Here is a 22,161-nt window from a genome sequence, read left to right on the forward strand (position 1 = left end):
GCGCCTCGCTGGCCCCCACTAACCTCCCTCGACGTCGATATATACCTTCCGACACTTGTGTGGCTCATCCGTCATTTCGACTCCAACACTGGGCTGGTGGCGTATATCATCACATCGCCGAGGGAGCTCGGTCGATTCTTGACCTCTCGCTTTCTCCGCCCATCGACGCGCCCCCATGGCGACGCTCGATGGCATCCGATCCTCCCTCCTCCGTCATCGTGCGCCCGCCCCCGACGCCGCCACCAGGCGGCGCATCTGGTGGTCGTCCGCCGCGGCCATCGTCGGTATCCGCTTCGTCGCCGTTCCTCTTTTATTCATTGGCCTTTTGGCTTGAGTTCGTTTAAGCGAGTTCGTATTGTTCTTCGCAGCCTGGGGGCTTCTCTTCTTTGTGCTCCTCCGGTCCCTCGGCGGAGATCGGGAGGTGAGGCTGGAGGTGACGCGGCAGTGGTGGGGGAGCACCGGGGGGCCGGAGGTGGTGGAGTCGGAGGTGGGAGTGGTGGCAGCGGACGACGGGCGGTGCTCGGAGATCGGGGTGGCGGCGCTGCGGGCGGGGGGCCACGCGGTGGACGCGGCCGTGGCGGCGGCGCTGTGTCTCGGGGTGGTGCATCCGGTGTCGAGCGGGATAGGTGGCGGCGCCTTCATAGTCGTCCGATCGGCGGATTCCGGCGAGGCCGAGGCCTTCGATTCTCGCGAGACGGCCCCTTCGGCGGCATCGAAGGTTCTCCCACCCGTCTTCCTCTTCTTACTCACTCTCCTTTTGAATCCCCAATTTGCCCTCTGTGGACTCGTATAATTATCCCGACGATGACGATGACTGCGACGTCGATGATGGTGACCAAGTGAGAGGTATCTGACGCGCACGATGCGCGATTAGTTGCTGCTACTGGATTGGAGGGGGTCCGATGCGGCTCATTTTACCGCTCACCTGTCTCCGTGTCGTGCCACGCGTCTCGTCAACAGGCGTGGCATGCATCCAGTGGATTGATATTGTGGGGTCGCGTTCGGTCACTAGGATGAGTTGTGAACCGCAGTCTTTCCGATCTGTTTTTCCTTCTTTGCGGGATCAATTTCTACGTATTAGTAGACTAACATCATAGCTTATGGTGGTCTGTAGAAGATTTGGGGGACAGTATGTAGACCTCTTCTATTGGCCAACGCAGTTCTTCCCCTCAAACTGGAGGCCCATTCCCTTAAGGCATCTCCCCTGTGCAAGGTCCTACCTCTCGATGGCATGGGTTGCTGTCCAAGCTCATCGTGCTTTCTTGTGTACCACTCAAAAATACATGCGGTCCATACCATCGGCAATTGATATGCCACATACCAGTTTTCAGCTTCCTTATGCATCTGCTTATCAAACGTGCCGCTCAACTGGTTGCATTAGTTCTCAGCATGAGTCACGTCTCTTAGTTTGTGACGCCCACTTATTGTTGCGTTCATTGCTCATCCGCCAACTCTGATTGCCCATGCTGAGGCACAGGCTCTTGAGCACTTGATGAGAAGGGAATTAGGTCTCGAATGGCCTGGTAGCAGGGTACATGTACTTATGGGAGCCACCACTTGGCCTATAAGTTTAAGCTATCAAGTCTTAGATACTCCCATATATGTATGTATATATATACCCCTTTATCAGTCCATAATTTTTCCCATGTGATACTTGGGTGTGTTTGGTAGCTTGCATTTCCCTGCATACCATTAGCTGACGTAATGCAGCGTATGTTTTCTTTAATGGATACTATATCCTCATGCATGTATTTTCTCTTGCAACATTCATCTAAATCCTGTGATACAGGATAATCGAATGTGGTCACACTAGGTACCAATTCCAATCATTCTTGGGACGCCAAGATCTAATGAATGCAAAGTACTGATGACTGCACTAGCCCTTCTTTGTAGTGGAAAAGGAAAGCTGAACTTCTCTCTTTGCTATACAAAAAGAAATCTAGAAATATTATGTTAGACTCTTATGAAACTTGCAGTTTGCAATTGAATTTATATGTTGTTCAAGATTTACTTCTAAATCTCTGAAGCCAGCAACCTTGTGTAAAACAGCTAGCATCATTGTTGATCATCGTGGAAGTCAATGGACACTATCTTAAAATGCTAGTTTCTTTGAGTTTAGTGCATCATACGAAATTTTGATTATCTATCTATCTTTGAAATTTTAACAGAATATGTATGACAATAGTCCATCATCCAAGTCCAAGGGTGCACTCTCAATGGGTATTCCAGGAGAGCTTGCTGGCCTCCACAAAGCTTGGTTGAAGTACGGAAGGCTCCCATGGAAAGCTCTCTTTCAACCATCCATAAGCCTTGCAAAAGATGGATTCCTTGTTGTACCTTTTCTAGCAGATGCTATTAAGAAAAAGGAGGATGATATACTAGCAGATCATGGGTTGCAAGAATTGCTGGCACCAAACGGGAAAATACTGCAGACAAATGACACTTGCTACAATCCTGCACTTGCCTACACATTGGAAGTGATATCAACTGAGGGTCCAAAGGCATTCTACAATGGAAGCATTGGTGAAAAATTCATTGAGGATGTGAAAAATGCTGGTGGGATTGCAACGATGGAGGATTTGAGTAGATATGCCGTAAAGGTCTCAGAAGCGATGGTAGCCAATGCTATGGGGTATACAATACTCGGTATGCCCCCACCTTCCAGTGGAACATTGGGAATGTCTCTGGTGAGTTATTGCTTATTTGTTTATTTGGTGTGGTTCAGATATTACGACTATGTCTGATGTAGTTGAAAAGACAACATCTTTCTGTATCTATTTCCCCTTAGATATTTCATTTGTTTGCTGTAATCTTGATAATAATATTACTTTCTGGTTCCCCATAAGTATTTCAGTTGCTGCTGTAATTCTGATGCACGTGAAATTTTGATAGATTTCTTTTCAAAACAATCCACTATTTGTTTCACCAATGCATATGAGTAGTGTCTGTTCCTTCAAAAAACTTGTGTTATGGATAAAATTTTCTGATTCAAAATTTTTTGTGTTTTAACTAAAATTATTTTATGGTATTAATTAGGTTCTGAACATTTTAGGAAGCTATGAGTCCTTGGATGCTGTGAAAGGTTTGCTTGGTCTCCATCGGCTCATTGAAGCATTCAAGCACATGTTTGCCTTGCGGATGAATCTTGGGGATCCTGATTTTGTTAAAATCAATCAATATGTTACTGACATGCTTTCTCCCTTCTTTGCTAAGAAAATTCAGCAGAAGATTGTTGACAATACCACATTTGAGCCATCCTACTATATGGCAAGGTGATTCTTGTCTATCTTATTTTCAACTGTTACTGTTTTATTAATGTGCTAGGGGAGAATCCCACAAAATTTAGGGAAGAGCCAGAGGTGGCTAGAATGGTAATTTTATTCAGATAAAAAAAAATTCTTAGACAGAATCTACATAACTAGTGAATTTGAGCAGTGTCTCTCAGTAAATTATTTGGGAGTCTCAAATAATTTTCCTTTCAGGTCTTAAACATGTTATTGCAAGTTGCAACATACCACAGAGTAACCTCATGTCTTCCCCTTGGAATATAAGTGCAAATCACATGATGCCATTTAGTTTACTTATAAACATGGTTACATTAGCAACTTTACTGTCTATAATTCAAATGCTAGAATTACTTTGGCTAAGTTATAGTACATGTTCTCAGGTGGAGTCAGTTAAGAGACCATGGAACAAGCCACTTGTGCATTGTGGATACTGATCGAAATGCAGTGTCTTTGACAACGACAGTTAATTCATATTTTGGAGCTCGGGTGCTGTCATCATCAACAGGTATTTTGCTGAACAATGAGATGGATGACTTTTCAACACCAACAGAAGCAACTCCAGATCATCTTCCACCAGCACCAGCAAACTTTATTGAGCCAAATAAGAGACCACTTTCTTCCATGGCACCTATTATTGTCCTAAAGGTACTATATTACCAGAATCATCTATATGAGCAAAGATTCTGCATTGTTAAATTTCAAAGCAGTCTGACATGGATTTTGTTCATACACACATTTGAAACTTAACTTGGGTATCTGGTTATCAAATATGGTTTGCATCCATTCCTTGATTATTCCTACTGATCATACTGAGGAAGACTTCAAATCTAGCAATTCATACGGGTCCTCTCTATAACTGTGAATGCTTTAATATAAGATGAGATCCTTCTAATCCTGGTATGTGGCCCTTATAGAACAATATGGTTGTTTTTTATTGCATAATTATCTTGATGAATGATTGGATATTCTTCTTATTAAATAAATTGTTAATATACCAACTGCAATTATTCTTAACAACTTATTAAGACCAAGTAATGCTGTTTTTATGTTCAGGACAATCAGCTTGCAGGAGTGGTGGGAGCCAGTGGTGGACTTAATATAATTCCGGCAGTTGTCCAAGTTTTCCTAAATCACTTTGTCCTAGGAATGGAACCTCTAGCAGCTGTTCGGCATCCAAGGGTCTTCCACAAGGTTATTCCTCATTGTCATATTTTTGTGTGGATTTCTTAGTTGAAACATACTATTTTGTCGTTATTGTTATTCCATTATTTGCTCAAAACAATTATCTTGACAAGCCTCGATAAGGAACTTTTGCATATTATTTTATCATGAACTTAACTGATTTTACCTAAGTCATGCGGCACCCTTGTATGTCCATTTGCTAAGAGTCAGTCTTCTCGAAACCTCTTATGATCCCTTAAGACCTACAAAAGAGACAACGGGTTAGAGAACATGCTTCTCTCGAGATCCCCAAACAATCATTTCAACAAACACTTTATAGCCAATGCAAATTACAAATATAGATTTTGTAAGCTCTGAAGATGGTCCATTACAGATCGAAATCCTCACAAGTTTCCACATGACATAACCTTTGTTTACAAGCCTAAAACGATGATCAAAGCCAACCAAAATGGGGTTGCCAAGCCTACAACCAGCCCTCTACATGTTGTGTAAAGCCTGAACAAAACCGAAAGACACAAGCATACATGAGCATTACATCAAACACCCCACTTACAACTTTGTCCGTGACATTCTCCCCCACTTATTCCTTCAACGTCCTTGTCGAAGTCTTTGCAGATACTGCATCTCCTCGTCTTTGATGAGTCTTCAATCTTTCACTCTAGCTGCAACATGCCTCTTGGCTCTCAGTTGCTCTTTACCGCTGTTGTTGAGTAGTCGAACTTTGATCTATCATGCTGTTTCAACTCACCAATGACTCTGACTCTGATGTGGAGTCGGTTGAGTTACGCTGATCTTTGTTGATTCCTATGTATCCTTCAAATAAAGGAAAAAAATCTTCCTTTTTATGCGCTAGTCTCTTAAACGTATCATGTCGTTTGAAATAGATGGATGCTCGTTGAAACTTTAACAAGCATCATCTTATAGACTTTAAAATTTTTGGGGTCTTTCCTCTACAAAATTTGCTCATCAATTCTTCTTTCACTTAGTTATCACTTCTAGGTAGATTCGCATCACTTCCGGTTTCTATTGACATTCTGTTAAGAAATGAAACAGACATTCTACTCCCAGTAGCTCCTGATCATACCTCTGTATGACCCAGTCTCCTGCAGGACTTGTCCTCTGTGTGTAGCTCCAGACAGTTGATGGGGAACATGCCATCACACTTGACACCTGGTGAGCATTCATTTGTGGACTTGCGATTATCCGTTTTGCATTCTAAAGTTCTTATTTTCTCCTTTCTCTCTTTTCTCTTTGCACACCGGTGAGCACTTGTTTGTGGACTTGCGACTATTCGTTTTGTATTATAAAGTATTTGCTTTCTCCTTCATCTCTTTTCTCTTTGCACACCAAGTATTTGCTGAATTGCTTGTAAAGCTGTCATCTTTGCGAGACATCGGGGCTTGTCTGCGGCTCACTTTTGAATTAATCGATTTGCTCTTTTTATAAGTCCTATAAGACTTGAGCGAGGTTGCAACTAGGCTGATACTTTACGGACGGGTAACGCAAGGGCATTTCATGACTTACGCAATCCCAACTATGTTTGAGAAGTTGACGTAAGGGTGCTTTATGATTTAGATAACTCCAGTTAAATTCATGACTTTATCGCAATAGTACCTTATGATTTAATCAATTTTAGCTAACCCCGTGACAGTTCACTAATAGCTGACAAAGAAAAAAAACATCTAAGCGGAACCATTTCATGATGTATTACGAAAAGAAAAGATCTGGAATGGTTAGAGTACTAGATTCATACACTTCACGTTATTGTTATCAGCCAACTGGAGTTAATGATCTCTATTCATGCAGCTCATTCCAAACAAGGTTCTTTATGAGAACTTCACAGCGATTGATGGGGAGAAGATCGAGTTCGGAGAGGAGGCGAAGCTGTTTTTGGAGCAGAGAGGCCATATCGTCAGTAGCTTATCATCAGCTGCTGCCGTCTCCCAGCTTGTTGTGCATAACCTTCAAGTGCCAATTCTGAGCACCCACAGGAAAGACAACAGGAAGGTGAAGAATGGTAACAACATCTTCCACGGTAAGCTAATCGCCATCAGTGATCCAAGGAAAGATGGAAGCCCAGCCGGGCTTTAGGTGTCTCTCAGGTGATAAGATTTATTTATGCCAATAAACTTTTGGTCATGTCATATATTTGCTATCAAGAAATGTATTTGAAGTGGCAACCAACGGCTTCACATTATGTATGTGTACAAAAGCAAATAACAGATGGCCAGAAATGACTCAAGGCGGCCCTTGCAGTAGATGCCAGCAGTCTTCTACCACATACAAGTAATAATGCCCATCCCTGCGGATAGATCAAGCTCGCATGGCATCCATCTGCAACTTGCAATCCATTGGAAGTGGCCGCGGTGGGCGGCCCTCGTCAAGTTGGTAAACCAGAACAAAAACATTTCTGTCGCCCCACCACCAACTCAAAAACGTTCCCATAATCATCATGACAATCTCAAAGCATAAAATCCCTTTGGCGGTGATGATTACAAGTACATTTCCTTCAAAAACTGGATTCGGTAAGACTTCATGAGAACCAACTTTGTCGTAATTGCAAGCAGACCGTCTTTGAGAGCAGCAAGTTGGAATCGACCACTCATTGCCCGGTCCCGATTCGGTACATGGACTGCGGTCCACCGCTGCCTGTGGACCACGGTCAAATTCCTTGGCCGCTGACCCCACTTTCGCTACCGGACGTTGTCTGCCACGCACTCGATCCCCGGTGGTCCTCTCCGCCGATCAGGATATACACAGAATGTTCGAGTCCCCATATGATCTTGCAGAAATGAGACCTTCGTATTTCTTTTCAGCTTTAAATCGAGTCCCACCAATTTCCAGTGCATTACATCCCATTGTCACTTTGTCGATCCCCAGGTGCTTTCATATTCTCCTTTTCCGTGGAAACGAAACCACGCATTGGCTCCACCTAAGGATTTCTTGATCGATAAAAGGACCAAGCTGTCAAATGAGGCGGCTCGTTGATTGGATTGACCTCGTCAACCGAAAGAATCGGTGATTGGGTTGGACACACAAACAGCAGATCCAAGCAATGTTGGTGGCCTGGGGTTGCCTCTCCAACAAGTCATATAGATAAGATAGTATGCGGATCGAGATATGTGTGCGCTGAGACCTTTAAAAATCGTGCTGGGCAGATGGTGAATCTGATCCACACGATTAAGTTGCCAAATGCAATGCAGCTATACTGAGGAATAACATAATCTTGATGAAGAGAGGGGTCCACGTCATTCGCAGGCTTGCTTAGGCGGCGTTACCGACGTTTAAGGTGGCGTCACGTGGGGACAATACAGCCGCTGTCCATAATGACGTGGCTCGAATCGGTGGCGGCGGCCAACCTTTCCATATAACGCACCGCAACGGATGAGAGAGAGGGAGAGAAAGGAGGGTTAGGCTGGCGGGCGGGTGGGCGTGGGGGAAGAGGATAGGGGGAGAGAAAGAAGAATCTGGACGGGATATACCGTTCGACTGGTAGAGCGGTCCTCGATGCGGTCGGGGGGCTGACGACGGCCTACGAATCGGGGTCGGGGGGCGCCGGAGGAGTGATGGTGGCGGCGAGCGAGGATGCTGTGGTCATCCAGGCGGCAAAGCGGGCCGGGGAACCCACCATCATCACCGTCAACTGCCCTGACCAGACCGGCCTTGGATGCGACCTCTGCCGCGCCATCCTCGACTTCGGCCTCTGCATCACCCGAGGAGGTCCGTCCGTGAGCGCCATCTTGACAGTCGCCGCTTCTTACCTTCCGTGATAACTTTCTCGTGTCTCCTCTTCCCGTTTCAATCGGATTCTTGATGAGTTGGTTTCTTCTAATTCCATCGCAGTTTTTCCTAAATTTATCTTTCTTGATCTTTTCTTGATTCTTTTTATCGATTCGTCTTTCTTTCCCACCGCCGTAGTGGTTTCGTTCACCAGTTGATGGTGCATATAGATGATCAGGATTTAGGCTTTGTCTATTACTCTGTTTTGGGGTTATAAATTTGAGACCATCTCTTATGGGAAATGGGGGTTTTCTTGATCTTTCTTGTTATTTTTCTTGATTTCTTTTATCGATTTTCCTTTCTTTCCCACCGCCATAGTAGTTTCGATTACCAAATTAGCGTTATTCTCTTGATTGGGGTTTAGGGTTTGTCTATTACTCTGTTTTAGGGTTATAAATTTGAGACCGTCACTTATGGGAAATGGAGGTTTTCTTGATCTTTCTTGCTATTTTTTCTTGATTTATTTTATCGATTTTCGTTTATTTTCGATCGCCATAGTTGTTTCGCTTACCAAATTAGCATTATTCTCTTGATTGGGGTTTAGGGTTTGTCTGTTACTCTGTTTTAGGGTTATACATTTGAGACGATCTGTTATCTCGTTTGTTTCTTTTTCTTGATACGTTTCTCGAAAATGTTCACTGAACATTCTATTATTTTCTCCTATTGAGTGAGACGTACAATTGACAGTATAATTGACATTCCTAACGTTGCGTTTAGTGCAGGAAGAACTAATTTTATTTATGGTTGATGATTTGACTTCTTGGTTGTCTTTTTCTCTACAATTTGCCCTGTTTATTTGTCCATATGCTTGTCTAATCTGTGATGTTACTCTGTTGTGTTCTTTAAAGACATATCGACTGATGGGCAATGGTGCTACTTAGTGTTCTGGGTCGTACCACGTCCCACCTCCAGTAATATCCAATGGCCAAGCTTGAAGAACAGGCTATTGTCTCTCTGTCCATCTTGTTCCATTCCGTTCTACTTTGACATGGTGAATAGGCCTACGAGCTCGCAAATTTACCTTCTGAAGCTGTTCTCTGTCGACCACAAGGGATTGTTGCATGGTAACCAATTGTAACCTGTCTGTCTGTTTGTTAGGTTGGGGATTGACTTATTTCTGATACATGTGCCGTTTGATGCAGATGTCACTAAGGTACTATGTGAGCTTGAGCTTACGATTCATCGAGTGAAAGTCTCGACAACTCCAAACGGTAGAGTTGTGGACTTTTTCTTTATTACAGATGCCATGTGAGTATGCCTCTATCAGAATAGCTTATTGATTGCATGTTGGTCTAACAGCGACTGTTTAGTTGATGCCTTCTAATCTCCAAGGCACTTTTACACAAGAGATTAAGAACTGATGGCAGCATATTTATACCATATACTGGTTGACCTTAACTCTTGTCTTTGTCCATTAAACTCTTTTCAGACTAGTTCTGATGTAGTATTACCACTTTTGAACAGATCACTTTTATTCCTGTTTCTTATTCAAAAGAAAATATATAATAGCATTCTTCTGGTGTAGGTCTGCTGAGTTAGTAATTTTGCCTTGTCTGTTTCTGTGTATCTGTGTAATAGCCGATTCGATGGCTCCATTTCACTGGCCGCAGGGAATACCAATCTTCCTGCCTATGGATGATGACCCGTCAAATGTTTCATTTTAATCCTTTTAGTCTGCTTATTCACTCTTATTGGCTAAGATGGAATAACTCATTTAGAGAATTTTTGAATTTCCTGGCATGTGAATCATTTTCTTGCACTTTCTTTAATATTTCTAAGCTAGCATCTGTTAACATTTTGTCACTTTCTTATGACTTCCGTACATGTGTTTAGGGAGTTATTGCACACAAAAATGAGACAGGACGATCTGTGTGAAAGGTTAAATGCAGTTCTAGGCGAGTCTGTAAATAGCTGTGAGATTGAGCTTGCTGAAGGTTTTCAGCAGGGATTTTCTTCTCTTCCACCAGTAGTTGCAGAAGAGTTATTTAAGCTGGAGCTGTCAGGCAATGAAGTATGTTCAGCGATACTTAGCCCAGAGATGAAAAGGCTGAAGAAGGCGGATGTAAACATTGACAATTCATTGAGCCCTTCCCACACATTACTTCAAATCCATTGTGTTGATCAGAAGGGCCTACTCTATGACATTATGAGGACCTTAAAGGACTGCAGTATTCAGGTATTCCATGTTCTATCTTATACCCAATTGCTTTAATCTGACTTTGATGGTTCCATAGTAATATGCTCTTGATTATCAGGTATGTTATAAACCTTTCCAAATCGCTTGACATGAAAAAAGAAGGATAATAAACTAGTGATTTTTTAGTGATTTAGATATAAACACAATCATATTGATGACTGGACGACTTCTGATCCTATCTGGTACACCGGTCTAAAATAGTTTGAGGGTACTGCTGGTGGCATGAATAGCTTATGTGTCCCGTACATCTAAGGAAGATTTTAAGAAGATATCTTGTTCTGTATTGTTCATAAATGTACATGTTAATAAGATTTAAAGAAGTTGATTGAATGTTCTTTTTTGTTTTTTTGTTTTTCAATTAAGACACTCAAATGGCGGTCAGCGTCATGCTCTGCAATCTCTCAACTGGCTTTGTTAAAGATGTGTCAGTCAAACTTGCTCAAATTAACTACATGTACAATTAGGATAACAGTGGGTTGCTTGTCATGTAGGTGGCGTATGGGCGATTTCTGTCAGACATGAAAGGCTCACGAGAGGTAGACCTTTTCATCCTGCAAAGTGACGGGAAGAAAATCGTGGATCCTGACAAGCAGGGTGTGCTGTGTTCCCGTTTGAAACTGGAAATGCTTCATCCTTTAAGAGTGATAATTGTAAATCGTGGACCAGACATGGAACTATTTGTTGCTAATCCGGTTGAGCTGTGCGGAAAGGGGAGGCCTCGGGTCTTCTATGATGTGACACTGGCTCTGAAAGTGCTTGGAATCTGCATTTTCTCTGTAAGCAAACTGGAAGTACCCTGGTTGTCGTCCAAAGATTATGTCAATGTCTTAGCCATTCTATGTATGTTGTGTGCAGGCTGAAATCGGCAGGCACACGGCTTTTGAAAGACAGTGGGAGGTTTACAGATTTCTGTTGGATGACAGCAGGGAGCTGCCACTGGGAGGCAGCCAGGCTAGAGGTGAGATTGTGGATGGAGTGAGGCGAACGCTGATGGGTTGGTGACGACGGCAAAAGGTGGTGGGCCACCTCTCTGAAACTTTGATTTCCTTCCACCAGGTTGTGTGTGGCTAACGCTGTGTGATGCTGTACAGTGCAATCGACGTCTAATTGTCATCCCTGTTTCTGATTTCGTGTTCATCCCTACTAGAGGCGGTATTCATTTAAAAAGCGCGTTTGATTTTCCCTGCTGCTTTTGATGGTTTATATGCGTAATAGTGGGATAGTAGTAGTCGTTTAGTATGTGTTTCTTCATCAATTTCGCTTCAGTTATGGCGTGTCGCAAATTTCAAACCACTGACTACGGGACTAACGTTGGTTGCCTCGTGTTCTTGAATCCGTTCGTTGGGGGATTGAAATGAAGTCTTTAGAAGAGCAAAGCAGTGCGCTTCTCTTAACTGATGGTGTTCCCAAACAGTGCAACACCATGCATGATAACATAATCTTTGGTTGAGCTAAGAAACTCACATACCACAAAGTAGAGATAAAAGCTTCACCAAGGCCAGACACCAGAAGTTCACTTTGTAACCCCAGTAACAAAATGAAATCAAAATGCAACAACAATGTTCAAATGAAAGCCCGAAGACCCACTCAGTATTTTGACATCATCTTCCATTTCCTATATTATGCATGTTAGCAGAATAATAAGATTACTGAGGAGCATCAATGATCGTCGATTAAAGAAACCAACCAGAAGCACTCAGTTGGTTTGCATTGCTTCTGCATGGTACTTGTCCAAATCAACATCAAGTGTTGCAGCAGATATTGGTTCACCACCACGTCCTTTACCTCGCTCACGGCCCCCGCTGCTCCCACGGCCACCACGACGCGGCCATCCTGAAGAACCCCTTCCTGGTCTAGTGCTGCAGTAACAAAGCAAGTTAGCAAAATCATTCTAATCAAAGAAGGAAGAGCCAGAAAATAGTAAGGCAAGGAAAGCATTTAGTTTGTGTTTCTTTGAATAGAAAAATAAAGCAATGAAAGGAGTATGTATTGATACAGAAACCACTTAAGTTAGTTAGGACACATCAATCAGTGTTGGATTCATCTAAGGATGAGAAACCAAGATACAAAAGTAATTATACTAAATATAATTACCATACATGTGGAGAGTGTGGTAACCAATCAAAAGCTCTAGTTTTCTAAAGAACTAACTTTACTGCCACTGCAAATAGTTGATAATATCAAAATGATCATAGAAAATCTTGATTTTTATGTTTAAACAGTTCGCTTGTATGATGTGTGTGTCAAAAAAACACCTCACCAGTATAGTGGTATTCGAGATGTATGAGATATCTCTCTTTGCAAAGAACTAGCATTACACATCGTCAGTATCATGCACCTTTCCACTACTTACTAGAAAAAGAAAAACTGATGCATATGCAACAATATAAAGATCATATAATGGTGATTGGTAAACATGATCAACTTGGAACTGATTTAAACAAAGATCACTAGTATTAATTTAATTGATCCACTAAACCAACATAATAGGAAACACAGAATCAAGAGGTAAGGCATGGAAAAAGTATGAAAAAGTGAATGAGGGAATGCATTAGTATATGAAAGAAGTATAAGATTCTCTGCTTGTACTAAGTGCACAGCATAAACTTCTTCATTGTAGTGTTAAAACAGATTTATTTGACTTGCAACATGATGAAGAGATGATTCCTTCTTCAAGATTCGAGTCCAGCTCTTCGCCATTCTTTTTCATGCTATATTTGCCATTCTTTTTCAAGCAAATCCAGACATTAGTTGAGCTCCAATAGTATTTGCACATTTATATTCAGTTATCATATATATATACATATACATATATATACATATATTGATGTGATTCTTTGACCGCTATGCCTGAGTTGACTCATAATTTGAGTTCAATCCCATTCAATAGGGTGATTCTTAACCCAAATCTTGAGGCAATGGAATTGGAAGCAAGAACGCACTTATTGTGATGTAATACTTAGTGCGCTACTTATTGCATTTATATTCACATCCCTCCATCATGCACTGGGTCTTTGGTGTGAGAAAAGATAGATCATGAAAGAGAGAGAGAGAGAGAGCAAAAGGGATCGGCTTCTAACATCCCCCAATTACCTTTCCTTAAAAACCCTAGCTCTTCGTCTTCCAACGAGATCATGTCTTTTGCCCTCCCATTTGCCATTGAGCAGTGATCAGTTCTGTTGTATACGCCTTTAGGTCAATGCCCTCCTCCATGCTTGGGCCCCTTTCTCTTCCAATCTCTTGCGCTACACCACTTTCACTCGGGCGCTTGCCCGAGGTGCCTGACGCCTGGGCTCAAGCGAGCGCCTAGGTTGCACTTTAGTGAATAGCGTCACCCGGAGGTGGTGCGAGGTGCTTGGGTCTCGCCCAAGGGCCCAGGTACCTATTAAAAAACTGGTATATTGAACTAAACCACATTGCATCATTGAATATCAAAATTCAGAAATAAAAAATGTAAATATATTGATCTAGTTCTATATATTTTGGTACCAATACTTCGTTGAATCAGAAAAATACCAAACATTCAAAATAAAAAATGAATTACACTTAAGCCTTGGTTTTATGGACCATATACCAGATAGAAAAGCGACCTCTAAAGAAGGAAACAAATACAGATAGAGAAACTACAGATAACCAAACACAAAGAGATATTTTCTTAATCCAGAATTATTTGGTAATGGATAACAGGAAGGTGTTTGCATATGTACGTGTCTTGCATGGCTCAATCAATGAAATCCACAGATCATATATGTAAGAATATGGTGAAAAGAGAGTTCCCATCGTGTAAATTGAAAAGCTTAATCAAACAAAAAGATCAAAATAAATCTGAGATGCATCTCCAGAAGCAAGAACATAGCAAACCTTTTGGAAGAGCCATTAGTGCTTCTAAAGGCACCATTAGTGAAATGAGGCACAACAGCTGGTGTTGGAATATTTGTCCCAATAATTTCTATCTTCATCGGTTTTCCATCAAGCAGAACATTGTTGTATCTCTTTACAGCTGCTAATGCATCAACTCTTCTAGCAAAGACCACTTCAGCTGTTCCCTTCAGTTATTTATTTCATAAATGAGAAGGGACTACCACATTGAAATTAAAGAGCCACATCAAGCTGAAGAAGTACCTTAGATCTTCCACTTCTATCATAATTTATTGAATAACGCTTCAGATCACCAACCTTTGAAAAGAGCTCCTGAAACAGAAAATAACATCATAAACAAAGGCACAAAGAAAACAATTTATTAACATAACAAAAGTGAAAAAAAAAAAAAAGATAAGTGGACACATGGCAACAATAGAGATATGAAATCTTCATACAATTGAACATTTGGACCTGAGGCTCATATGTGCACTCAGTAGTTTGTTTTCCATGAAACAAGTATTTAGACCAAACAATATACTTTCATAAACATCTTCAAAAATATGTGACCAGAAATACATTAAAAAATAACAATTTTGCTGACAAAAACACATGGAAAAGAAACCCTTGTTAGACAATCAAAAGTATCAAATACTTTTATCATTGTCACTTGGTTATCATTGTGGGTCTTCATCCTTCTTTGCAGCGAAAAATATTTCATCTAAGATCAAAATATTGCAAAACAACCTTCAAAAAACGATGAAGTAAAGACCCTAAAGTGCAAAGAAGCCTTCTCATTTCAGAAAACTTCGATGGCAGTGTCTAGATAGATTACAATTAACAAAATTCAACAAACAGGGTGTGCACCAAACCTACATTTAAAGGAAGACAATATGAAATAGCAGAAGCACATACAAGTTCTTTGCTTCCAACTTCATAGAGTGATTCAAGAAATCAAGTAGATGGAGAAACCTACTTTTCTATTCTACTACATGTTCCACCTACCATTTCTGAATGTTCCCGTAAACATGTTTATCATAAGCTTCGGTTCTGAAACATCTTCATTCATCATATACAAATAAGTAATTGAACTCCAAATGTGCAAGTTTCATTCCAGATGAAACTTGCTAGAAAATTCATTCATCAACACCGGAAATTTCATTCCACGATATAAATCTATGGATCCATAACTTGCTAGAAAAGAAAGAATGCATACGATTCATTCCAGATGTGCAAGTTTCTTTCAAGGTAACGAACAAGAATTATGAACAAGAACGACATCATGAACAGATCCAATATTGATAAAGGCAAGATATCAAAAGTATCAAACAATCAAAATCAGTCTAGAGCGAAAAAGAATAAAAGAGGAAAGGAAAGATCACCTTAATGTCCTCGTTCGAGACCCCATATTCCAAGTTCGAAATATACAGCTTTGAGCCGGTCTCTATAGCGGACGCCCTAGCCGCTGGAGCAGGCAGGCCACCCATCTGAGCCGCGTACATGTCGTGCTGCCACGCTGAGTCCGGAGCCTGGGATCGGATACCGAGTGAGAAACCCAAGAACCGGAGGCGGCGATTCGGTCGGATCGGTCGGCATCAAAGATCGGGGGCGTTGTTGGAACCCTAAGCGCATACCTTCCCGACAGAGTAGGGAGCGGGTCGGTTCGCCGATCGATTCCAAACACGGCGGGCGGGGCCAGCGGCCGAGCGACGGCCCCGTCCGCGGCTCCCGTCAGCGGACTTTTTGTTGTTCTTGATGATGTCGTCGAGGGACATGTCGAGTGCGCTCGACATCTTCGATCGATCACGGGGGGCGTCCGCGGAAGAGGAAGGAGAATCTTGGAAGGGGGTATGCGAAGAAGGGTTGCGGGAAAGGAAGGACGTTGGGGGAATAATTCGGGACGGCGGCGACGGAGGTTGGGATAGGGTTTCGAGGAAAGAATGGGACAAAGGAGCGGTGGATATTCTCGATCACGTTCTTATTCCGTGTATATTAATCTTGTTGCTTTCAGAATACCAGAGACAGGTGTCGTGGTGTAGTTGGTTGTCACTCAGTCAACACACTGAAGGTTTCCGGTTCGAATCCGGGCGACTCCATTTCTACGTTTTCTTATTTTATGAGTTATTCTCCGGTTCGAGTTCTAATTACATTATTTTATATTTGTTGCTAATCGTAACAACAGAGACAGGTGTCGTGGTGTAGTTGGTTATCACGTCAGTCTAACACACTGAAGGTCTCCGGTTCGAGTCCGGGCGACGCCATTTTTATGTTTTGGTATTTTATGAGTTATTCTCCGGTTCGAATTCTTATTATAGCATTTTATATTTGTTGCTTTCGCAATAGCAGAGACAGGTGTCGTGATGTAGTTGGTTATCACGTCAGTCTAACACACTAAATTTTGATATTTTATGAGCTATTCTTTTTATCAGTCTTTTTTTTTTTACATTTTCTTGATATTTTATATGTTGAATTTTTTTATTTATATATTTTCTTAATATATTATAACGGACACGCTATTCTTTTTTTGATGTTTTCAATGTTGTGTAAAACTAATATGATAATATTTGATATAATTTTAGTTTTCCGACTTATAATCAATAAGCCGAAGTACTTTACCATCACAATGAACATCGTAGATGTAGAGACAAAATTATTTCCTTATCGACTAAAAAAAAAAAAGATTTGTATCAAAATCAAAATTAACTCAAATCGGATATTAATCTCATTATTGTTTGACTTATTGAGCATATATCTAACATACGATTCTATTTTACATCTAAATCAAAATCTACATTGTTTAATCTTTGTATTTTACTATTTATAAAAGCACACAGACTACCAAACACTCGAAACAAAACCATGTTTTATAACCATTCTTTTTTTGTTCAACAGATATTCTAAAAGTCAAGAAAATATAAAGGTTTCCCTACAAAGAATTTAAATCAAAGTATATCGTAAGAAGTAAATGATAGAAATGAAATAGAAAGAAGAAGATTGTATTGAATAAGTTTTATTGAAAAAGTTTTATTAAAGAAGTTTATAGAAGATTTTCCTTATCAGAGAATTAGAAATCTTATCTACTATCATGCCCCCGCAAGATGATACTCCTATCAAGGATATCAATCTTACAAGTCAGAGACTTCGTTAGTAGGACAAGAGCAGATCGCTACTGCTGTTGCTATTGCTGCGACTATGATGGCGACGGCGATGACGACGACTGCAACAGAGGAGAAAGATATAGCAATAGAGAAAGCTATAGCAATGCTATAGTAGAGGAAGAAGAAGCAGAAGACAGCAACTTGGGAGAAGAGCATATCACTACTTCTGCAATTGCTACGATAGAGAGGGTTGCTGCAGTTGCGAGGGCTACTACGGCAAGGACGACGACAGCGGAGGGCTGCTACGGTAAGGACGATGACAACGGCACTTCTCGCTCGAGCGAGATGTGGGAACGAGAAGAAGAGGTCGCTGGCCGGGGAGCTGTTGCGAGGCTGTATAGGTTCTGCTTCTGCAAGAAGAGGCAGAGGAAGGGCAGTGTGGTGGCCCTTGTTTAGCTTCGAAGGAGGCCGACGCAACGATCCTGGAAGACATCCGTGGAAAACGCTGCACTACTTTAAGATGGAGAAGTGGCCTTAACAGAATAGAGGATTTTCCTTAACAAAATAGAGAGATTTCCTCATGTAGTTGGGGAAATCTTATCTGCTATCATGCCCCCGCAAAATGGTGCTCCTGTCAAGGATACCAATCTTGGATCGATGCAAAGCAAATAGTTTATTTACAAGCTAGAGACTTCATGAGTAAGGCAAGAGCATATCGCTGCTACTGCTGTTGCTATTGCTATGGCTACGACGATGACGGCGACAGCTACGACGGCGACAACGACGATTGCAGCAAAGGAGAAATCTACAGCAATAGAGAAAGCTATAGCAATGCTGTAGCAAAGGAAGAAGAAGCAGAAGACAACAGCTTGGGAGAAGAGTAGATCAGTGCTTCTGCAGCTATTGCGGTAGAGAGAGCTACTGCGGCAAGGACGGCGATAGCAGCACTTCTCGCTCGAGCGAGATGTGGGAACGAGGAGAAGAGGTCGCTAGCCGAGGAGCAATTGCGAGGCTGCATAGGTTCTGCTTCTGTAGGAAGAGGTAGAGGAAGGGTTGCGTGGTGGCCCTTGTTCAGCATCGAAAGAGGCCAACGCAACGATCTTGGAGGACATCCGTGGAAAATACTACACTACTTTAAGATGGAGAAGTGGCCTTAACAGAATAGAGGATTTTCCTTAACAGAATAAAGAGATTTCCTCATGTAGTTGGAGAAATATTATCTACTATCATGCCCCCGCAAGATGGTGCTCCTGTCAAGAATACCAATCTTGGATGAATGCAAAGCAAACAGTTTACGAGCCAGAGACTTCATGAGTAGGGCAAGAGTAGATCGCTGCTGCTGTTGCTATTGCTACGGCTACGACGACGATGGCGGTGGCTATGACAGCGACGACGACGACTGCAGTAGAGGAGAAAGCTATAGCAATACTGTAGCAGAGGAAGAAGAAGCAGAAAACAACAGCTTGAGAGAAGAGCATATCACTGCTTCTATAGCTGTTGTGGTAGAGAGGGCTGCTGCGGCTGCGAGGGCTATTGCGGCAAGGACGGCGGCAGCGGCACTTCTCGCTTGAGTGAAATGCGGGAACGAAGAGAAGAGGTCGCTAGCCGAGGAGCAGTTGCGAGGCTGCGTAGGTTCTACTTCTGTAGGAAGAGGTAGAGGAAGGGCAGTGTGTGTGATGGCCCTTGTTCAGCTTCGAAGGAGGCCAACGCAACGATCCTGGAGTGGAGGACGTCCGTGAAAAATGCTGCACTACTTTAAGATGGAGAAGTGGCTTCACAGTGAGAGCTCTGATACCATGATAGAAATAAAATAGAAAGAAGAAGATTGTAGCTATTAACATGTCTCACAGATTAGGAGAGAAGATTTCTCTCAACATAATAAAAGATTTTCCTTAATAGAATAGAAGATTTCTCTTAACAGAGATATTTCCTCATATAGTTTGGAAAAATCTTATCTGCTATCAATAAATGAATACAGGTTGAAAAAATCTTATCTGCTATCAGTAAATGCATTCAATAACATAAAACATAACTATATATTTACAACTGTAAAAAATATAAATATTATCATACAAATCCAACACATTAGATGTTTTTCAATCAAGTTAGGCATTATGGTCATAGAAATAACCTTTACATCGGAAAATTTAACGGTTAGGAGAAAACTCGATAGCAATTCAGAGGATCCACAAGTTAGATCAAAATACTAATGTATAAGCTGCTACTTCAGATGAAAATATGCTAACACACAGCTGAAGAAGTAGAAAGTGTGGCACCTACATGAGTAATCCAATTGGCATCTTATACAGACCTACCGAAGCTCATTTCAGAGTGTCAGGTGACCTGAGACTGATACAGGCACTAGCATATTCACAAACAAAGACATGTCCTGCAAGGATGACAACCGAATTGCTCAGCAAAGACAACACCGCATTGGCATTTTCTATGTGGAAATGGAATACATACTCGATAAACTGCTCCAGGATTGTCTGAAGAACCATCCACATATATGAATAAAATAAATACAGAGAAGCTAAAAACATCAAAGATTGAATACTATAATTTCTCAACTCATATACTCAAAGAGCCCCAGAAAGATGCTGAATACAAAATTATAGAAAATCGTTTACAAGAGACATGAAAGATTTGCACATAGCATAGCTTTGGTTAAGTTAGGAAAAACTTATTTTGAAGTCTCCGTAGAAATTACACACACAATTTCATTAACTAGCTGATGAACAGCGATCAAGACGAAGAAAAGAAAAACAAACAGAGACAAAGAAAGGCCAAACAAAAACAAAAAAGCTTCAAGTTTATTGATTTGCAATTTGCATAAACAAGAAAACAACAGTTGGATTGTCTTCGAAATACTGCGCACCAAGCTATCCAACAAGATGTTACATACCACTAGCTTGTAGACATCAGGATATTAGTAGACACTCACACAATAGGTACCACACAGGAATAGATTGCAAGACATAGTCAAAATGGAGACGCTTCAGAAAGGTTCTGTTTAGTACCTAAACCACAAGCCCACACAATATCTAGGGGATCTAAACATCCCTCAAAACTATGAAAATTTCAGTAAGAACAAAACAATTGCAGGATAACAACACCAATGCACAAACAAGAGGTGAATAGCTACATATTCAATTGGCACGTCCTCTTATCACATCGAGGCCCATTTCAGTTGGATCGGTTGCTTGTAACTCCACCTGGATGCCATCCAGTTCTCTCTTGAACCTGTCCTTGGAGCTTGCATAAAGCATCTTGCTTCGCACTCTTGATGTATCAGGTGACCTTCACATGAATATGAAAAGTAATAGGAAGTTATTATCTATACATCAAAAGGATATTAAATAAAGTCCACTGGATACAATGGATTAATGTACCAAGCGATAAAAATGATCTTGCTTTTCTGGCAGTTCTCTTCGGTCACGAAATCAAAATCATATATCGCATATCTGCATTCATTTGTAGGAAGGCTGACAGTGAAATCATCATAGGTTGAATTGGGTTCACCGAGCTTTTCCACAACGACCTGCTTCTGTTTCTCATCAATCTTAAACATTATGAAACGATAAGTTCGCTTAGCCTTCAACTCCAGGAACTTCAGCTTGCAGTCATCATTTACTGCCATTCCTGATGCCGCGTTTGCCTTTCATATCACAAAGCAACTAGTCATTCCCATAAATGTCAAATGTAGTTACTATAATAAAATTTTATTCTCCTAGATAAGAATATATATACTAGAGAGTCAGAGACCATATGGCAAATAGCAAACCAGACAATGAAACGTCCTACGAAACAAGCCCTGATTCTCTATTCTAATGGCAAAAAACAAGAGCTAAAGTGTTATTTTTTGGGGGGTGGCGTGCCTGGCGGGGAGTGGGGGAAGTATCAATATACACAAATTCATGTGCACGTACGTATATACGCGCTTGTGTAGATCGACAAAATGAGTAATCTTAGCGTCGCTGCAGTCCGATCCTCCCAAAAACCTTGGATAATCCACTCGATCCGTCGCCTAATGTGACTAAGAATAAAGTTAAATGGCCCAATCCATGAACTGGAATGGCAATCCATTCGTCAAAACAAGCAGGAGCAACGATCGACCACTTCGATCGACACCAACCGCCGAAGAAGTTCAACAATCCACATATAACTACATGCGGAAACAACGATCATACTTCGAGGATCCAACACACACCAATCACATCAGACCCACTCACAAACCCTAGCGAAATGAGATCAGGCACAAGAACTAACCTCCGAAGACGAACCTACATGGTTCGGAGACAGATTTCGCGGATTCCAGAACAGCATATAATCACCGGACATGGATGCATGAAACACCGCAATTTTCTTGATCACTAGTCAAGAAGGGACGGGATAGGAGGAAAAAAAGAAAGCTAGCACCGAAGAGAGAGAGGAAAGAAAGTACCATCTTGGGGGCGGCGACGACGGGAGATCGGAGGAAGCAATCGAGCGCTCGAGAGGTAGGGATTCGGGGAATGTAGATGAGCGATCAAAAGGTGCTGGCGGTGATGGTAGAATGTGTTCTTTCTTTTGGCTTAAATAGGCATGGGTAGAACGTGGCGCCGTCACACGAGGCGCCGACATAATGCAAAGGTATGTCCAATGACGTTACGGCACGTTGTAGCGATCCCCCTTGACGCAGTTGACGTTGCGCCAAATAAATGTCTGCTGTTTATTCACGCTTAGACACGTGTGTTTTGTAGTTTTGGCATGTATTATA

General features: G+C 41.7%; 4 protein-coding genes and 1 non-coding gene across 9 annotated transcripts; 3 read left to right on the top strand and 2 right to left on the bottom strand.

Annotated features, from left to right (window-relative positions):
• The first annotated feature begins 57 nt into the window (after positions 1-57).
• Positions 58-6,727, top strand: LOC135614897 (glutathione hydrolase 3-like). 2 transcript variants are annotated; one of them, XM_065112751.1, is made up of 8 exons: positions 58-284; positions 369-718; positions 2,169-2,687; positions 3,037-3,272; positions 3,668-3,932; positions 4,341-4,478; positions 5,569-5,642; positions 6,276-6,414. In XM_065112751.1, the coding sequence occupies exons 1-7, from the start codon at positions 176-178 to the stop codon at positions 5,596-5,598; spliced, it is 1,647 nt and encodes a 548-aa protein (XP_064968823.1). In that variant the 5' UTR covers positions 58-175; the 3' UTR covers positions 5,599-5,642; positions 6,276-6,414. The 2 variants fall into 2 exon arrangements, with proteins under 2 accessions (XP_064968823.1, XP_064968822.1); XM_065112750.1 differs by lacking the exon at positions 5,569-5,642 and having other exon boundaries at positions 6,276-6,727.
• Positions 6,728-7,897: 1,170 nt separating this feature from the next.
• Positions 7,898-11,628, top strand: LOC135614899 (ACT domain-containing protein ACR9-like). Its single transcript, XM_065112757.1, has 6 exons — positions 7,898-8,189; positions 9,098-9,313; positions 9,392-9,497; positions 10,083-10,425; positions 10,938-11,222; positions 11,302-11,628. Exons 1-6 carry the CDS (start codon positions 8,036-8,038, stop codon positions 11,446-11,448), a joined length of 1,251 nt encoding a protein of 416 aa, XP_064968829.1. The 5' UTR covers positions 7,898-8,035; the 3' UTR covers positions 11,449-11,628.
• Positions 11,629-11,934: 306 nt separating this feature from the next.
• On the bottom strand, positions 11,935-16,268 carry LOC135614900 (THO complex subunit 4A-like). 3 transcript variants are annotated; one of them, XR_010487774.1, is made up of 6 exons: positions 15,939-16,268; positions 15,687-15,833; positions 14,569-14,637; positions 14,308-14,492; positions 13,540-13,839; positions 11,935-12,305 (listed from the first exon to the last, which is right to left on the bottom strand). XR_010487774.1 is itself a non-coding variant. In XM_065112758.1 (5 exons), the coding sequence occupies exons 1-5, from the start codon at positions 16,095-16,097 to the stop codon at positions 12,143-12,145; spliced, it is 723 nt and encodes a 240-aa protein (XP_064968830.1). In that variant the 5' UTR covers positions 16,098-16,267; the 3' UTR covers positions 11,935-12,142. The 3 variants fall into 3 exon arrangements, 1 of the variants encoding a protein (XP_064968830.1); XR_010487775.1 differs by having other exon boundaries at positions 12,168-12,305; positions 13,540-13,828; XM_065112758.1 differs by lacking the exon at positions 13,540-13,839 and having other exon boundaries at positions 15,939-16,267.
• Positions 16,269-16,491: 223 nt separating this feature from the next.
• TRNAV-AAC (transfer RNA valine (anticodon AAC)) lies at positions 16,492-16,565 on the top strand. The gene has a single exon. It is a non-coding gene; the product is annotated as a tRNA-Val (tRNA).
• A 3,631-nt stretch (positions 16,566-20,196) lies between these two features.
• Positions 20,197-21,966, bottom strand: LOC135613500 (actin-depolymerizing factor 7-like). 2 transcript variants are annotated; one of them, XM_065110534.1, is made up of 3 exons: positions 21,847-21,966; positions 20,795-21,060; positions 20,197-20,702 (listed from the first exon to the last, which is right to left on the bottom strand). In XM_065110534.1, exons 1-3 carry the CDS (start codon positions 21,847-21,849, stop codon positions 20,552-20,554), a joined length of 420 nt encoding a protein of 139 aa, XP_064966606.1. In that variant the 5' UTR covers positions 21,850-21,966; the 3' UTR covers positions 20,197-20,551. The 2 variants fall into 2 exon arrangements, with proteins under 2 accessions (XP_064966606.1, XP_064966605.1); XM_065110533.1 differs by lacking the exon at positions 21,847-21,966 and adding an exon at positions 21,672-21,828.
• Positions 21,967-22,161: the final 195 nt, after the last annotated feature.

The sequence above is a fragment of the Musa acuminata genome, chromosome BXJ2-6, assembly GCF_036884655.1.
Source record: "Musa acuminata AAA Group cultivar baxijiao chromosome BXJ2-6, Cavendish_Baxijiao_AAA, whole genome shotgun sequence".
Taxonomy (NCBI): domain Eukaryota; kingdom Viridiplantae; phylum Streptophyta; class Magnoliopsida; order Zingiberales; family Musaceae; genus Musa; species Musa acuminata.

Bases quoted from the DNA above. Each gene is read 5' to 3' on its own strand.
- LOC135614900 (XM_065112758.1), bottom strand. From the start codon at position 16,097: ATGTCGAGCGCACTCGACATGTCCCTCGACGACATCATCAAGAACAAC. The intron at 14,638-15,686 runs GTGATCTTTCCT...TTTCTGTTTCAG, and splicing joins TCTCGAACGAGGACATTAAG to GAGCTCTTTTCAAAGGTTGG. The intron at 12,306-14,307 runs GTTTGCTATGTT...TTGTTACTGCAG, and splicing joins ACTAATGGCTCTTCCAAAAG to CACTAGACCAGGAAGGGGTT.
- LOC135614899 (XM_065112757.1), top strand. From the start codon at position 8,036: ATGGTGGCGGCGAGCGAGGATGCTGTGGTCATCCAGGCGGCAAAGCGG. The intron at 9,314-9,391 runs GTAACCAATTGT...CGTTTGATGCAG, and splicing joins CCACAAGGGATTGTTGCATG to ATGTCACTAAGGTACTATGT. The intron at 9,498-10,082 runs GTGAGTATGCCT...ACATGTGTTTAG, and splicing joins TTCTTTATTACAGATGCCAT to GGAGTTATTGCACACAAAAA.
- LOC135613500 (XM_065110533.1), bottom strand. From the start codon at position 21,743: ATGTCCGGTGATTATATGCTGTTCTGGAATCCGCGAAATCTGTCTCCG. The intron at 21,061-21,671 runs GTTAGTTCTTGT...GTGATATGAAAG, and splicing joins ATGTAGGTTCGTCTTCGGAG to GCAAACGCGGCATCAGGAAT. The intron at 20,703-20,794 runs GTACATTAATCC...ATTCATGTGAAG, and splicing joins AAGATCATTTTTATCGCTTG to GTCACCTGATACATCAAGAG.
- LOC135614897 (XM_065112750.1), top strand. From the start codon at position 176: ATGGCGACGCTCGATGGCATCCGATCCTCCCTCCTCCGTCATCGTGCG. The intron at 3,273-3,667 runs GTGATTCTTGTC...ACATGTTCTCAG, and splicing joins CCATCCTACTATATGGCAAG to GTGGAGTCAGTTAAGAGACC. The intron at 4,479-6,275 runs GTTATTCCTCAT...CTATTCATGCAG, and splicing joins ATCCAAGGGTCTTCCACAAG to CTCATTCCAAACAAGGTTCT.